This window comes from Ctenocephalides felis, unplaced genomic scaffold (assembly GCF_003426905.1).
Source record: "Ctenocephalides felis isolate EL2017-DRISC unplaced genomic scaffold, ASM342690v1 CF-g0.4_SCAFFOLD_00845, whole genome shotgun sequence".
NCBI lineage: Eukaryota > Metazoa > Arthropoda > Insecta > Siphonaptera > Pulicidae > Ctenocephalides > Ctenocephalides felis.
This window is the reverse complement of record NW_020536999.1, coordinates 21438526-21456979: the sequence shown is the minus strand read 5'-3', so window position 1 is coordinate 21456979 and position 18454 is coordinate 21438526. Positions and strand designations below refer to the sequence as shown.

The following is an 18454-nucleotide window of genomic DNA, read 5'->3' as shown; positions in this document are numbered from 1 at the left end:
GCACCACATTTCAATACTCTCCAGATGTGTGAGAGTATCACATTTTATTTACCACTTTTCTTTGTTTATAATAAATTTTCACGTCTAACTTCATGTAAGGGCCTACTAGGCATTTGATATCTTATATTTTCCATCATCCTTTCAGCCCTTATACCATCAATTGCATTCTGTAGAAGGCATTCTGTAGAAGGCACTCTGGTACCGACAAGGGTTCCTTTTCACAATCCTAGAGTCGTCTACTCTAAAGATTTTACAGTAGGGATGGTAAGGGCTTGCTGTAACTTTTTTTTTAAATTAATATATATTGAGATCCTATGATTATATTTCTAAGAGAAGAAGAAGTATAGATGCTGTTCCATTGATGAGTATGAATAGATTATCATTCTATTTTATGCCAACATAGATCCTTTTTCACACTTCTAGAGTCGTATACTCTAATTTTTTGCAGTAGATATGAATAGATGATCCTTCTAGTTTAAACCAACATAAACCACTTTTCACAATTCTAGAGTCGTCTAATCTAAATTATTTTCAGTAGGGGTGGTAGGGGCTGGTTGTGACACACTTTTTTTAAACTTAGCTAGGATACTGTTCCATTGATAAGGATGGATAGATGATCGTTCCATTTTATACTGTCTGTCAAAAATAACGCACCTGCACAATTCTGTTTACAGTGGGACAGTAACTATGGCAATATTATGCAGGACGGTATACATATCCAATCGCAACAAAAAAAATATTTTAATATTGTTTAAGGTCTTATTAAAAAAAACTGTACTTCTTACTCCTGGTACAATAAGCCTCTAGCTCCCCTATTTTTGAATTTGTTATCTTTTAGGTGTATTTTACCATCTTCATTCTTCCAGCACTTCAATTTGAAACTCTCAAGTTAGTTTTTGTTGGCTTTTTTCAGAATCTCCAAGTAGAGCATTTTATAAGTATGTTCCTCAGCTTACTCTTCAAAAGTATTCTCTTCTTCCAAAGGTCGATTTGGCACTTGCGATTTTTTGCTGATCTCTCTTGTAATATAGATATTATTATATACGAGTTTTGTTTATTTGGTTCATTTCTGTATAATAATCTTAGACATAAGCCTTATTTTTCTCTTATTTTTGAACCGCATCCAGAACTTAATACTATCGTAACCAGTTGCGATGATAAATATTATTAACGATGCATTTTTTTTAGAAGACAATGGTAAGTCTATCTACAAAATATATCTTTTCATTATCAGAATATGTCTAATGTTGATGATTTATTTTAAATTTAAAATTGAGAGATGAGAAAGACTATTTTATTTGAAAACTTATTGATGGCTTAAATATATTAGCAAAGTATATTCCAAAATAAATGAGATGATGGAATATATACTACTCATGTTAGAAAGTCCAAATCTAAGTATATTTCTCAAGCTGATATTCCTTAAAAGTAACAATTATTTCATATTCCCTTATTTTCCAAAAATATCCACCTGAATAAAACATTCCGACACGTGTCACCTAGAACTGTTGTCATCCTCGCAAGAATGCAACATTACCAAGGCGCCAGTAAAGCGTTTGTAAAATTACCCGACATCAAAAATTCAACATTTCTAACCAGAACCACCTTCACATATTCCTCGTATGCGAACTTTTCCTGTTTTTTTCCGGTTTCCACAGAATTAAAATATTTAGCGACATTGCGACAAGACAAATCTAAAAACCGACCCCATTCGTACTGTCTGGCGAACATCAGGAGTTTCCAAACTTATTGTACCGTGAATAATTTATGAGGTTGTTCCTCGAGATGGAAAAAAAATGTCAGTGTGGAATCGCCCGTGAGGGAATAATTATGTATATAAACTTTTAATTAATTTAAAAAATGCCACAGCTAATTAATTGTTTAGGTGATTGCCCAAAATAGGCAGAGGTGGAGCAGAAAACAAAAGCATCAGTAGACTTCTACTTGAGTAAAAATTTAATTCATTCGAGTAAGTTCTGTTTATTAAGTAATTCGTGAGTAACTTTTCTCCCAAGTTTTCTGAACAAGTTATAATACAAAACGCACATAAACTTCTGTAACCATCCGTGAACTTGAAACAAGTTAGTTCATTGGATTACATTTCCTTACGTGGTTACCCACTCAACTGATAACATATACATAATTTAATTAACGAATGTTGAGTTTGAAATGTACTAAAAATATATTTATGAGTGGATACCACATTTGAATAAATATTTATATCTACTAATAGAATTTTTAGGCGAACGAATTGATCTGCTTGATCTTAATAGATTAATTAAACAGAACTAAACCCTAAATTTAATGAGTAAAAATGTTTTAAATTTTATGAATTTATACATTAATTTCAAAGGATTCTCTATACACTAAATTATTTTCATCCCTTAAATTTTGAAAAAGCAAATGATATATAGTGCACTTTTTTAAAAATGGGCTTCTCGAAGTCGACCAATTTTGAAAATTTTAAATTCATAGTTTCAAAACGTCTTAATTCTTGAAAACTTAGATCAATTACATAATTATTTTTGATTTTGGTTCCTAAAAATGTTAATCATGTTTATGGTTTCAAAGTTTAAATACAAAAATAATAATAATTAACCACAATAACTCAAAAATTGTCACCATCTCACCAAAGCTCTAGGTTGCACTTATGAGAGAAATTTTTTCCTAATTTTTTTAGGACCTTTTCAGTCAATATTAAGACAATGTATATAACCTTGATCTGGTATTTCGTAAGAAATATTCGTCATTATAATTAGAATAACTAGTGTTTCAATGTATCTCCTGTATAATTGCTTTTTTTAGACACCGTGAATATTATACCTACTTACATAAATCTATTATTTAGATAGATAGTTTATATTTCTTAATTTTTTTAAGTTTTATATGTTCAAATAACACATTTTACATAAACCCTTAAAAAACAGCACAAAAGTGAAATATTATTATACATAGTTTTTATAGCCGCTGAAGCAAATAAAAAATTCAATTTTATTTTTCTAACATTCGTAAACTTTGAACGAACTCTTAAGTAAGATAGTAAAGTTTTTTATACGTATGCACCTACAAAAATGCCTAGTTAAAATCTCCGAACATTCTGATTAAAATATTAAATATTCACAACTTTCAACAATTTAAAGACGCCTATGAATTTCAGTTCTTAAAGTAATGATAACATGTAATACAAAACTTTTTCTCCGACAGAATAAGGCGAAATTTTAAATATTGGTTAAATTAGATGTAAAAAATGGTAATTCAGCTGAATGGTTGTAAAACTCGTATCCGAATTGGTGACAATAATATTCCATTTTGTAAACAAAAAAATTAAATTAGTTGTAAAAAAATGTAACTCAATTGCCTGGTCGTACAACTCCTATCCGAATTGCTGACCATTCCATTCATATTCCATTTTTCAAACAAAAATTTTTCATCTCAAAGAGAGATAAATATAAATAAACTTGCACTCATTATCAGCATAAAATTATTATCCATTATATTTACAAATGATTTATAAATCTGTAAGAATATCCGACAGAATATTACGCATTTGCTTCGTCTGAATATTGCTCTTCCTAATGAGATTTTAATTTGACTTTCGCTTACTGATATTTCACAGAAATTATAGGTTTTCACTAAACCACAACATGTAATACTAAACATTATATAAATTGATTACTTATTCTGGCCAGGTAATACCAGGTAACATCATCATAATAAATATTTACATCTTAACAATTTGCCAATTCAGAAAAACCGTATAAAATGGAACTTGTCACTATTTATAAAGATCTATTTCGTATATTTTCGTATATATCTCTTATTTCCATATTTCGCTTTTCTATTTGCTTATCTACTTCCCTACTATTTTTGTCCTAAAGTGGTCCCAAAATGGTCAACCTTACGAGGTCATATCCCATGTACGTCTAACGTATATGGTGGCAAGACATGAAATGTAAAAGTGCACGAAGATTTTCAATTATTTAGTAGTAAGAAGACGTCACTAAACTGCATCCGAACATGTGTTAAGTTTATCATGGACCAGAAACGTGACCGAGATCATTCAGACGGTTTGGAGAAATATTAGAAAAATATTAAAGTAGTAATAGTAATAGTAAAATATTTATATCGTAGTATATGTATTTCACAGTAAAACTATATTTATTTAAAATCCAAAATTTAAAAAAATGAACATAGAGCAAGACCACCTGAAGGTGATTCTCTGAAGATGTTTATTTCCATAACTTGATTTACAGAATAAAAATAAAGTTTTATATAGGGTAGGACAGGGCACAAAGATCCAATTTGACTCTGAGCAAATATATTGGGGAAACCAAACCAACTATATCACGTATCAAACAAACAACTATCTGACCACGTTCAGTAAAATTCCCAGCTAATTCACCATTGCGCTGCTAATCTGGAGATATTATTTATATTTATATATTTCCTCGCGATTGTCGTATAAATTTTCCGGCTTGTCGCATATAAATTTCACACAATAATACCACAGTACCATTAAAAACGTAACTGCTGCTGCTTTTGGCATATATTCACACACAATAAAACATTTCAAAAGCAGAATTTGCATGGAATGTGTTACGAGAGCTTTTACAGACAATAATTGTCTGGAAGCTCATTTCTAAATGTCAATCAGGGAATGAATAACGAGGATAAAGATAAAGATGATGACGACTAATATTTGTATTTAGATAAATGTTGGAATAAATTTTTGGAATTCTTCCCTTAATTGCTTAATTTCATAGTTACCTGTAATATCTAAAACAAGATCTACAATTCGCTTAGCCTTCCGTGTCCTGAAAATTACTTTTCTTATCGTGCTTGTGTTTCATCTAATTAGCTAAGGATATCTTTGTAATTAATTTAAACACCAGGACCAAAATATGGTGCACGTATTGAAATTAGTACATAATATTTCATGCAAATATATAAGTAGTAATTATTTTTTTTATATTGTGTATATTACAGCTTACATGTGGTCGGAGTAAAAAAAAACAATTGAACCTTTGCCCTGACAAAATAAAAAAAATTAAGTTAAAAAAATCAATTTAAACTAAAAAATATTTTCCAATTTAATAACTTCAAAGATTTATAGAAACTACGAATAATATAGAAAAAATTTCTAATCAAGCTTACGTTTAGTACACGGCACAAATTTTTTATTTGTTTTATTATTTTCAAGGAGCAGGGTAAAATATTCTTCTGATTCATGCATCTTTCATTAAATCAAGATTTGTACTACGATGTAACTTTAAAATGTTTATTTAGATATGCCTATTTCCTTTTTAATATCGGTACGCATACAACGACAGATCTATTCACATACACGACGACTAATCACAATCGACCGTAATGAAATGACTTCATCGAGAGCGAATGACGTACAGTTCGGGCGTAACGCATTTCCGTTGCATTTGTACGGATTTACACCCTAGTCGCGCAAACCCTTTTTCTTAGATTTAAAAAATCTACACGATTTAAGCCCCATAATTCAAATCCGTTCAAATTTCCAAAGCAAAACCGACGACATTATCACTAGGCACATAAAATCGAACATCTATTTTATTTTATATATAATATATCTACTATCTACTACCCCTCCATCGTAATGCCTCGTATAAAATTCATACACCCGCGATTTAAAAGCGCCGATCTCGGTGAACAGACGTACATACAGAAATATATAAAGATTGAACGAGTTCTTGCATATTTATACTTTCGATGTATCGGGGTTGGAATTTTTTTCAACCCAGAACAAGAACTTATATAGAATAAGATAGTAGGTGCTTTAACATGATTTATTTTATGCATTCGAACTGGATATGAAGAAGCTGTGGTCAGATGGTGGTGCTAGGAAAATGAATGTGTGAAAATGTGAGGAAATCAGAGGTATTGATTGATTGAAATCAATGAGAAATAGTGTAGTACTTGGATAATTGAAAACTCGTTTGAACTCATGTTTATAATATAAGGTACAGCGGGGCACAAAGGTCAAATTTGAATTTGAGAAATTATTTTGAAACCAAAACCAAACCAATCATATCAAACAAACAACTATCTGACTATGTTCAGTAAAACTCCCAGCTAAATCACCATTGTAGAAATGTGTTATTTTTTGCTGTTTAACCACGTCTATAATTTTAATTTATTTGAATATTTTCTTTCTATAATTTTAATTCTATTTCGAAAGCAAAGTAATACATTCCTTGATTTATTACTTGTCGTTAAAAATACTCATAATCCGAGATGAAATCTTGTCGTGAAATTGTGTCAAACTAATTACGAGATCACTTAGTCATTCAAGACTATATTATCATGTATGTGTACATGTCAACTAAAGATATCTTGAAGAGATTGAAGGAAATATATCTGATCTCTAAAGTTGAATAAATTATACAATCGATACAAGGATTCTGAATTCAAGTGTCTGATAATAATCGAGAAACCACGAAAGATCAGGGAGGTAGACAACCTGGTAGACAAGATAATTCTGCACAAAAACAGATCGACTTTGGAAAAATTAGAACGAAGTACAACAAAATTGATAACTACTTTTTGCCACCACCAGCTCTCTAAACTTTGGAAAAAATGAAACCAAGTACAACAAAAGTAATAACCATTTTTCGCCACCTCCAGCCCTTTAAGTCTTGTAAAGAAAGAAAGACCAAAACTAGTAAATTGAATATGTGTTAAAATATTTACATAGAAATAAAACAAATGATACTTTATGAATTAATTTCCACAAAGACATAAAAAAACATTGAATCATATTATCAATAAATGAATTCAACCATCAAGAAATTGTTTGACCTATTGTCATTTTTAGAAACTACTACCAGTAGTAGTTAAACCCAACTGTTAAAGATGTGAGTAGAAACTATTACTAATTCACACATGTTATAAAATAGGTAAAACAAGGTTCACTACCCCTGTTCTGAATAATTATTAACCCTGGCACTTCCTTGATTTTGAGGCGTTATATTCCATTCGACGACCTGTGAATATCGAAACGTGACACTAATTGACACTTAGACTATCCTAGCTTTATTTATATCCTTATTAAGGAATTAGAACAATGTTAATAATAAATTAATTCATGTACAGTTTAATGTTACAGCATCCATCTTCAGAATAAACGTTGGATAAAAGTTTTTGATCGTAAAATACCAGGAAAAACTACTGCTTGATCAAATTAAAAAATGTAAGAGCAAATATAATATAAATTTTAAAATATTTTTTATATGAAACATCGCATAACAGCTCTTAATTATATCATGTTTAATAATTTAACATTTATATAAGAAGTGAGAAAACAATTTGTAAAAAGCAAATCGATTTCAGACAAAGTAAAAAATGTCTAAAATGTAATTAAATATACTGACTTATGAAAATCGAATTAAAAGCTGTTTTATTTTTAAAATCATAACTGCATTTAACTTCATTTAATAAACATCATGCACAAATAAGAATTTATCACAATTCAAACAAATTTTGATGCTCTTAATAAGAGTTAAATATATTTGCAGTATGAATCGATTCACAAATTTCATTACCAATCCATTATCCAATTTATGATAGGAAGAAAACCATACATTTTAAGTTATGGAAACTTTAGATAATCTCTTTAGATAGTTCTAAACTTATTTAACATCTTATTTAACTCAGAGAATATATTTGAATACCAATTATCACTTAAAACTCTCCTATTTCAAGTTCATTGTACCAAATTTCTTTAACATAATATAATAAATAAAATTTGGCTATGCGTCTGTTTGTAATTATCATCTTTTGTATGAAGTTTTTTAACCTGGATGACGTTTTATTAATAAATATGGCTCATCAGAAATCTGAACCTTTTATAAAAATGGTTTGACATAAATTATAATTTAAGGAAATCTTGCACGATATCGTCTTATTAAGCGACGTCGTCTTGTCTGTTTTTATTAAAAAGCTTCTGATGAATTGAAGAAGTTTTTAACGAAAGCTGTACCATCAAGTAAATAAAGAAAAATAGGATTCGTAATTTATATTTAGTAAAAATTATTATAATAAATGCAACAGTACTAATTGTAATAGGAGTAATTTATGAAAAAGTTTCAGTATCAGATAGAAAAACTAAACTCTGATCAATTATTGTATCTCACCTGCCAAAAGTATTATTTATTATCATCCATTATTGCATTATTAGAATAATATATATTAGCAGAGAGATATAAATACAATATTTTTAATATAAATATATCAACTGTGCAAGTTTGTATACAATAAAACCGTAAAATCCCGGAGCTTAACCGAATATATTAATTTAAATCCAAAAGATAAACCATTCATTAAAAATTAATATGCGCAAAAAGCAAAATGAATTAAATACTACTATGAATATCATAAATTCATGTAGGATTGAAGCACTCTTTATCCGATATAAATAAAAATAGCTAATTCAAATTTAATTATACAGGAAATCAGATATATATATATATATATATATATATGTGTGTGTGTGTGGTGTGTGTGTGTAAGCTTATTAATTTATCCTGAACAGTTATGCCAAATATATTGAAGAAAGGACAGGTTATTTGTACTTTGAATTTTGACTGTGTTATTTTCGAGACATTACTTAGGTGTTCCTCAAGGCACTGTCTCAGGGCCAATTTTATTTTCCATTGATTCTCAGTGATCACTAAGATATTACAGAAATCATTTTAACCAAATTTTAAGATAGACAAATAAATGGAAAATAAAAATAAATTTTGACAAAACAGAAGCTATAGTTTTTTACTAAAGAAAATTGATTTGAATTTTTTTTGAGACCTTATTAAGTGTTCAATAAGATGTTTGGAATTAAAATTCGTAATATTACAGTTTCAAAAATATAACGAATTTTAAAATCAACTTAATAATAATGATGACTAACTACGTTTCTTTAATTTATACTTTTCACCGTTTTACATTCATACCAATTTGATTTCATATGTTCAGGTGAACTTCCTATGATATTTCCCTAACTCTATTTTACCAGAGAGTCCAATAAACGTATATATTTCATGGTTGTAAAATTTTTACGAGCTAAACTGATGATAATTTTGATCGGGTAACAACAATGCAATATCTCACACGATAACTATCTAATCCAGTTCCACCGGCCGAAGCGAATAAAGCAGTCTATCTATCCGAAACCTCGTAACGGGCCTATAGTCGATGATAGTTGGGCTGCCAATAGAAATCGAAGTAAAATTATAGAAATAAAAGACAAAAATATTCTAAAATACCAAATTAAAACATCACTGATAATAAGACATTGCCTGAAAAAAATACATTATACGAGTATGTAGAATGCACATTCCATTTTTCTAACAACAGATTATTTTACAATTATAATATTTTATTCATTTTTTATCAAAGTGAGACAGATAAATTATCTCCAAGACAGATATCATACATATCAGATATTTAAATCATTCTCAATGGACAAAGCAATAAACTTGATAAAAAAAATTAAAAATATTTAGGTTGGCAACTAAGTAAATGCGGATTTTGGTTAGAAATTCTAAGACATGTTTTTCGTGGAACCAAATAATTTTATTTTGTAATATTTTGGCCATTTTGACTTCACTTCTGGTTTCTATTAGCAAAAAACTGAACCAGGTACGTTCGACACCATCATAACCATTAAGTTCTTTACCATTTAAGGAGTTTTAGAAAAATTAAATCAAAAGTTAATCATAAAGCACAAGGTCAGGATTAATGAGGGATTTGGCAAAACATCCCAAGCAAGATCCAATAATTTTTGTGGAGTGGCCAAAAATATGTGATGTCAATAATGGAATAAATCACCAGTTTGACTTAACAATTTAGATTTTAGACCATCTCAGACATTGAATTTTTTACCATTTAAGGAGTTTTGTAAAAATCGAAACAAAAAGTAATCAGAAGGTGCAAGCAAGGTCAGGACTATTTGGTGGATATGGCAAAACATCCCAAACAAGATCCAATAGTTTTTGTGGAGTAGCCACAAATATGTGATGTCAATAAAGGAATTAATCACCGTCTTGACTGGTCAATTTAGGCCGCTTTTCTTCGAACGCATTGTTTAATTTGGTTAGTTGCTCAATGAAGACATCAGAATTGATCGTTCGGTTGGTTAGCTAGAGTAAAAGTAGACAATCCCTCTGTAATCAATTTCAACTAAATGATCAGAGCGGTTTTCATTTTGTGTGAAACATAACCAGAAAAAAATTGGCAAACAAATTTTGACACTGCCATTTTTTGTCACCAAATGCTTTTTTACCTGAGCAGAAATAACAAAGCAAAATATGAAAAGAATTTTTGAATCAATCAAAAAACTCCTTTCTACTGGTAGACACCTGAATTGCCTACTATGCATTTAAAAACCATTAACATTTGGACTACATCATTACCAAACCTAAATGATGTTAGCTTTCAGCGAAAATGGTTATATTAAAATAACAATCGTAATTTTTTACATTATTTAGAACAACAAGTCCTTTACAGGAACAGTCAAAAAACATAAGTGTGAGCGAGAAGTAACAACCTGAACCACGAGGTTGAAAGAGTTGGCGTAGCCGAAAATGATCCCAAACAGTACTTGGAAAAAAATTGACGGAAAACCTCCTAGCTAGACGACCTTTTAAATCTAGTGTTATGCGTTAAGAAATTACTAATAACAAATTTTTCTTGCTACTAACTCATTGTCTTCTGATTTAGAAGTTCAGATAGATTATATAAGATGAAAAACAGTACTTAAAAAAAATTGACGGAAAACGACCTAGATCGAACTTTTGGATCTAGTGCTATGAGTTAAGAAATTACTATTAACAATTTTTTCTTTCTACCAGCTCATTGTCTTCTGATTCAGAAGTTCAGATAGATTATTTAAGATGAAAAAGTGACAGTCGGAAGATCATGGCATCATGAAATTTTTGACTTATCCAGATTTTGCATCGAAAATGGTCAAAATGATCCTTTCCACCTCTAACCGGAACTGCGTGTCGGATACATCTATACGATCATTAACGGTGCTGGAGCCGTGAATACAGATTAATTGCCAGATATCAGCAGAATGCATATGCCAGTGCTCGTATCAAGCGTCGTTGGCAACGCGATCATAATAAATTCTGCAGCTAAATTTGTCCCGAAAAGTAAATTGGACAATAAATAAAGTTATCGAGATAAATATAGTTGCCGGCAGTGGATATAAAAATGAACTAGCCGAGGGCAATGATTTATGACCAGTGGCTGAATTGGTAAAAAATAAGGTAATTTCTAGAAATGCGGGGACTAAAGTACGTACAATTTTAACAAACTATGGGGCTAATTCTTGGATAAAATACAGATGTTATGGTAGTGCTATGTTTCGGGTCTATGGTAGTCATGATCTGTCAAAACGATATATATTTGTTGTGCGTTCAGGCATTATACATACGAACAAGGAGACAAGTTTTTTATTCATTTGTTGACTATGTATGCACGTACATTAGTCATATACATTTTATAAGTTATCTTTACAATTTTATTTTATTTGTTTGTATATATGTCTCTTCGATAAAATCATAAATTTGATCAAGGAGACATTAGAAAGTTGCACTTCTGATAAAATTGTTATTTAACGTTGTGCGTTTTGAAGGTTAGGTTTTATGTTTAAATCGCCTGATTCCACCGGAAATACATAGCTTTTTTTAACAGTTCGTGAATCGTGACTACTAACTCATACGAATATAGACCCGTAACATAGCATTTCCACAATATTTCTATTTGATGCGAGAATTGGCTCCTAAATATGCACTGCACAGGTATACGAACAATCAACATTTAAAAAATCGATTTGATACTTTTACCAATTCTAATTTCAAGCACTTCATGTGCATTTCTGTATCAAGTAGAATTGTTACAAATGTATTTTGAGCTTATCAATACGAGTAAAATTTTCGAATAATCTTTCAACATGAACGTTTTATATATTTAACCCAAATAAATGCATATGATACATACATTACATACATTTATCTCTGTTATCTATAACGACTAAATATGAATTGTGATAAAAAGTAGTATTCTTACACAAGTCAATGGTAAAACTTTCATTAATTAAATATTTGAAAAAAACATTATATGTTCGCCCAGACAATCGTAAGAACATTGCCTTAAAATAATAAAAAAATTAATAAAATTATTAATGTCTATTTAGTATGCTTCTGTTGGTTATTTGGGTTAGTTTTAAATTAATTTTAGTAATTTTCCATTGATGAAATCCAAAACTTTAGTAGAAACGTATGGATTTTAAGTAAACTTTTATAACTGTATATATATATATATATATATATATATATTATATATATATATAATATATATATATATACATGCTTTATTATACATATTTTGTTAAAAAATGTCGAAACAGGTCAATGCTAATCATATGTTAAGTAATCATATATTGCAGACAAAAATACGGAAATGACATTTTATAATTCGATGGCGACTTGAAATTTTTATATCATAGATATCTTTTTAAAATATTTATTACTTGATTTGGTATTAAGTCTTTAATATATAATAGAAAATTTTGTAAATAAATTATGAAATTCTAGTAAGAACACGTGGAAACATTGACAACTTATGTGAATCAATAGGATTACAATTGACAATTCGACACCAACTTGAAATTTTTAAATCACAAACGTAGTTCTTTTAATAAAATTTATTATTAGATTTGCTCTTAGGTTTTTAATATATTTTGAAGAATTGTGTATGTGAATTATGAAATTCTAGTATGTACAAACACGTAGAAACATTGATCTTATATGAACCCATAAGGTTGACATACAAGATATTAAGGATGCACTTATCCAATTTCTCAAAACTTCAACCAAAACGGGTTTTATTTACGCTTCTGTCAAAAACTCTCACAAAGATTTAATAAGTTTGCAAATGTCATGAAACAAATAAACGAACAAGTTTGTATGAAGGTCAGAAAGTTGTCGACGAACGCCAAAAAGAATCCAAATCATATCTTGAAATGATATGTTATGAATTATCACACACAGGTCAAAGCTGATCTTGAAATTTAGATCAAATTATATCATATATAGAAAACATCATAAAATATATAAATATATATAAAAGCATCAAGTTTAGTTGGAAAACTGGCTACGGATGGACGCAAATTAGTTTGCTCTCAGAGAAAAAATGGTAATTGCGTAAATGCATATTTATTATATATAAAAAATCTATATATCTGCGTCATATATTACTCATCAACTTTGTCATCATTCATATTACGAACTTTCCTTTATATTCCATCAGTGTTGCGTGCACAGAATATTAGAAAGTAAAATTCTCATCTTTAAAAGCATTGGTAGACGTTTTGCAATTCTCTTACAATAAATCACTGGTGATTACCGAAACTAAGCAAATTCATATTTTGTATAAACGATTTAAATGATTTATATTATATGGATCATGTTTGATTGAAATATGAATTGGTTCATTTATAGACAATTCATATATATGATGTATCCATACATACATACACACACACATCCATTTTTTCTGAGGTATGCCAAACTGTTCAGAAACCTTCAAAACGTCAAGAAATGCACAAATTTCGATTTTTTGACGATTACAATAACTTACCCTACGGGAAGTTAAACATTTCTGAAAAGTTTGAAAAATTAAGTCGAAACGTTAAGATTAATTTTTTCTATTAATGTATCGCCTTAGAAAAACCTACTCAGATGTCAAAATTAACTACTCTAACATTAAAACTATACAAAATATTTTTTTTACAACTGACTGAAGTCTGTATATTAGAAAATAAATATAGTATAATATATATTTTAAAATTCTCAAATTTATTTACAAAAAGCATAATTAAATTCACATATAAACTTGAATGAACGAATCAATTAATTCCTAAGTGCAATAAAAGTGAGCACGTTCTCGTATATTTTCATATGTTAATAATAGTTTCAAAGTTCTCATAAAATTGATTATTGCTTTTACCCACACTATAATGGCTAATTTGCATACAAAACGTTAGTAAACATAGACAGTCAATGTAAACATATACACCTAAGTCTGTTTTTACACGGTCTTTTTGTACACGGTTTTGATATAACACGGTTTGAAAATTGAATATTTTTAATTTTTTGCACGAATTTATTCCATTTAGCACGATTTGAAATTTTATGTACCTAAATTTTTTTTGTCAAATTAAATTTTTGCGAAGTATGTTCATATCACAAAAAAGTATTTATGAAAGAAAAAAGTCTGAAACCATCGATAGTATCGATAGTTTGCAAACACTAGCTTAAAGATTTAAGTGAATTCCCCTTTAGCGCGTACAAACAATTTTTACTGGTCAAAGCAAATGTGAATAGCACTAATTTAATTCTTGTTCTTAAAAATTCTTGTTTTTCACCAATTTTAATAGGTTTTAGAGATTAGGAACAAATCACCTATTTTTGTATAAGATCAATGTCTTTTTTTACACGTTTTTTTTTTACCACGGATTCTTCTGGAACCAATCTCCGCGTAAAAACAGACTTAGGTGTAATTATATTTTTACAAAACAGAGCTGTACTTGAAAATTCTGCACACTAAACCTATTCTTTATTATTATTATTATTTAGATGCAAATAAAAAATATCAGCAAATTTTTGGTAGTACTTATAATTAAAAAAAAGTCTAAACCGAATGCCAATCAAGTAATTGGACATTAGGATATGATGATACTTCTCCTAATTTATTGTTGAAATATTGAGTAAATGTACCAAGAAGAATTATATTAATTAGTAGCATTTACAACCTACTATTTCTGTACACCCAGAAAACAATTAATTAATGGCACTAAGGCAGTAGTACGAAGATTAATAATGACCTTATTTTTATAAATAGAGTAATACTTATATGTTAAGTACGCCTACATATCACCAGAAATAGAAACAAATACGATTCGATAATAGGTGTTCCTACATTCATTAAGTAATATTTATGAGATAATATAATTAGTCGTATAAATACATTTTTATTCGTTTATGTAACAATAATAAAGCAGAATTTATATGAAAAATGTGATTGAAAAAATCCTAAATTATTCGCAAAAAAGTCGGAATCAAATTGCACAGACAAAGTTTTAACGGTGCAATTATCTAGTTGATAATTTCTTCAATTTTAGATATTAATTTATGTTATAAAAATGAAAAAATAGCTCAGTCAGCATCATGCCCAATTCACACGCCAGCGATCCTTGGATCGAACCTTGGCACTGACAGAATTTGAAATGTTGAGTTAAAATTAAATAGAATGTGAATTGTTGATTTGAAATTGCATAGAATAAAAAGAATAATTCAAAAATAGTTATTATAAAATTAAATAGAATTTGAATTGTTGAATTGAATTGGAATAAAATTATAAGTAAGAAGAAAACCAAGATTAGAACTGGAGAAGTTCAGATTTAGAAGATAAGAAGGTTGAAGCAATCAGTTGAAAAAAGCAAAGAAAAGAAAATTGGATTATTATTAATTGGATTGGATTGAATTGGAAAATAGGAAAATAGGATAGGATATAAAAAGATAGTATAGAACATATATAAAGATAGTACTGAACATTTATAAAGATAGTATAGAATTTAAAAATGAAATGTTGTAGGTGGCTAAAATACTCTAATAGTAAGCCAGGCCAATTAAAAATAATAATAACAATAAATAGATATTAAATAGCAAATAAGTATAATATTTAATAAATGAAAATAATAATAATAATAGACAAAAATAGACCATTTTCCTCAAACCAGGTGGCGGTTTGAATAACAGGATGTTTGTTATTTATCAAAATGCGTGTACAGTGCAGTAAAAATTAAATATGTCTATGTTAAATATGTGTATGTTTTATGACTAAAAATTCACGTCATTCATAATTCAGAATAAATTTTATGTTCGATAAATCGCCAAATGAATTATTTTCTGTCATTGCGTACACTAAACACACTAGGAATGTTAATTTGCTATTGAAAACCGTTAGTTTTTTTTTAAACATTTGTGTGAAATAACGTTATTCAAACAGTGCGATAAATTAATAGATACATTAACCTTTTATTATTTGGACCATAAATAATTGAAAAAGTTTATATAAAAAAACGAAGACTTGGAAATTAGGAAACAAGTTTCCAGTAAATAAAAGAAATAAAAAATATCTCACATAATAGAGTATTGTAAAAAAAATTATAAAAATAATAGTGTTAATATAGCAAGGCAAAAAAATGACCAAGATGTAAAATCAAACAATATAAAAAGCGTTTATTTACCTACAAGTCCAAGGCATTCTAACTAACATTGTAATGCTAAAAAATTTTCAAAAACATCCATTCTTTTCTAAGGTAAATATTCAGAACCTCTAAAACGTAAAGATATATAAAAAATTTCATTTTCGATTTTTTTGCGAATACTATAATTTGCCCTACGGGAAGTTAAAAAATAATAAAATGAGCTATAAAATATTCCAAAGTCTTTACAAACAATAGTTGTAGTTCAAAATGTGTTATGCAGAAAATTCTTGGAAAATTTATACATTGATGTGATGGAAATTAACTCGTTAAGTACTATCAGATAAAATGGTCTAATAGGTATTTGCAATATTTTGACATTGTATGTAAATGTAAGTTTTTAAAATAAATAAATTGTCAATTTTGCTAATTGAAATCTCATTGCCTGTTATAGTATATAAAAATAATAGCGCTAATGCAATAAGACAAAAACTATGAACCAAAAGGCTATAAAATATTCCAAACTATGCAATTTTACAAACACTATTGCAGTTTAAAAAGTGTTATTCAGAAATATCTTGGAAAATTTATACATTGATGTAGTTGAAATTAACTCGTTAAGTCAAGGAAAGTGGTCTAATAGGTAAGTAGGATTAACCAGGATATAAAATAATAAAAAACGGGATATAAAATATCTAAACTCTTTGAAATATCATAAACAATAGTTCTAGTTTAAAATGTGTTATAGAGAAATATCTTGAAAAATTTATACATTGAAAAAACTCGTTGAGGTCTTTTTGGTGAAGTGGTCTAATAGGTGTCTAGGATACAACAGGATCGTTGATTTGCATTACGATGGCATCGTATGAAATATATCTAATTGTATATATACAATACAATACATTCAAAGTATTGAAAAAAAAAACAAAAATTCAAGACAAGACCGGAAAAACATTCGAATCAACTAGCTTGCTTTCCACGCACATTCCAAGAAAACTTAACATATTAGGTTGTCAAATATCTCCCTTCCGCTTTTTTGCTCTTGGTTTTACAAAAAGGCGGTAAAGAGATATTTGACAATAATATTTTGATATTATTATTAATAATAATAATAATAATAAATAGTAGTCTGCCCGAAGGTCCATGATATGAAAATACCACAAAATCAATGGTCCTTCCCTTTCCTTGTTTAGATTTATTTTCTGTATATTCTTCCCATCTATTTTTCTAACTTAGAATGAATATCTCTTGGGTAGCATTTTAAAATATTATCTTACACATTAGTCAACAAAATTACTGGATGCCTTTCCAGGCAGCTTGAAAAAAATATCGAGATATGAATTTATGAGATTAAGGCAAATACCCAAAGACTTAAAAAATATGGAATCCCCTGTCAGATCTTCTGCCAAACCATTTAAAATGCATGGAATCCCCTCAATTTTCCTTTACAATCCTACCTTGAGTCAAACTTGGTCCCATCGGCCAACGTTCCAGTGTAATGCATGGTCAGCATGTCACCGTTTTTCGATTTCACCGAACAACCTTCCGGCACGCTAACAACGTCAATCTTCAATTCTCCATTTTTTTGATCGGCCGACACGCCTAAAATTACCACGAGAAACAGGCACAAAAACCGCGACAACATAATGGAAAAATTAAAAAATGAAAAAATTTAAAAATGAAAAATAAAATAAAATCACGTCGTTTCGGCTGATAGTAAGGTATTTGATAAATTCGTGTCCGTTGTTCCTATCAGCGTGTCCGTGAGCCGACTGTGCGTTCAACAGCATGGCATAGCTTACATATCACGCCGCGTTCGAAGACCGCGGGAGACGACACCGGCTAACCTTGTCTGACGGCTCGCGAAGAGGGTCGGGAAGAAGAGAGACGGCCGGACTTTTGTTCGACACGTGTTCTACCGTTTTTCGGCCACGTTGAGGTTTTGACTTGACACAATAAGAAGATCCGATTGTATTTTTGTGGCGTTTAACACTTTTATAATTTGATTAAAATCGTGGCAATAGATTTTTCCGTGAATTCGTGATTTCTATTTTGATTGTTATGAATTAAACAACATTATGATAATGGTAATTGGTAATAACAAATTTACAATTACATAGATAAATTTTTGATTGAGTGCATTTATATGTTTTATAT

General features: G+C 29.1%; 1 protein-coding gene across 2 annotated transcripts in view; it reads right to left on the bottom strand.

The window, feature by feature from the left end:
• LOC113363750 (FK506-binding protein 2-like) overlaps positions 1-18054 on the bottom strand; it is a 30016-nt gene extending 11962 nt beyond the window's left edge. Inside the window, exon 1 of one of the 2 annotated variants that reach the window (XM_026606235.1) lies at positions 17755-18054. In XM_026606235.1, coding sequence (XP_026462020.1) covers positions 17755-17942 — 188 coding nt within the window. In that variant the 5' untranslated portion in view covers positions 17943-18054. The remainder of the gene's footprint in view (positions 1-17754) is intronic. The other variant, XM_026606234.1, reaches the window with a different exon arrangement.
• Between the last annotated feature and the right edge of the window lie 400 nt (positions 18055-18454).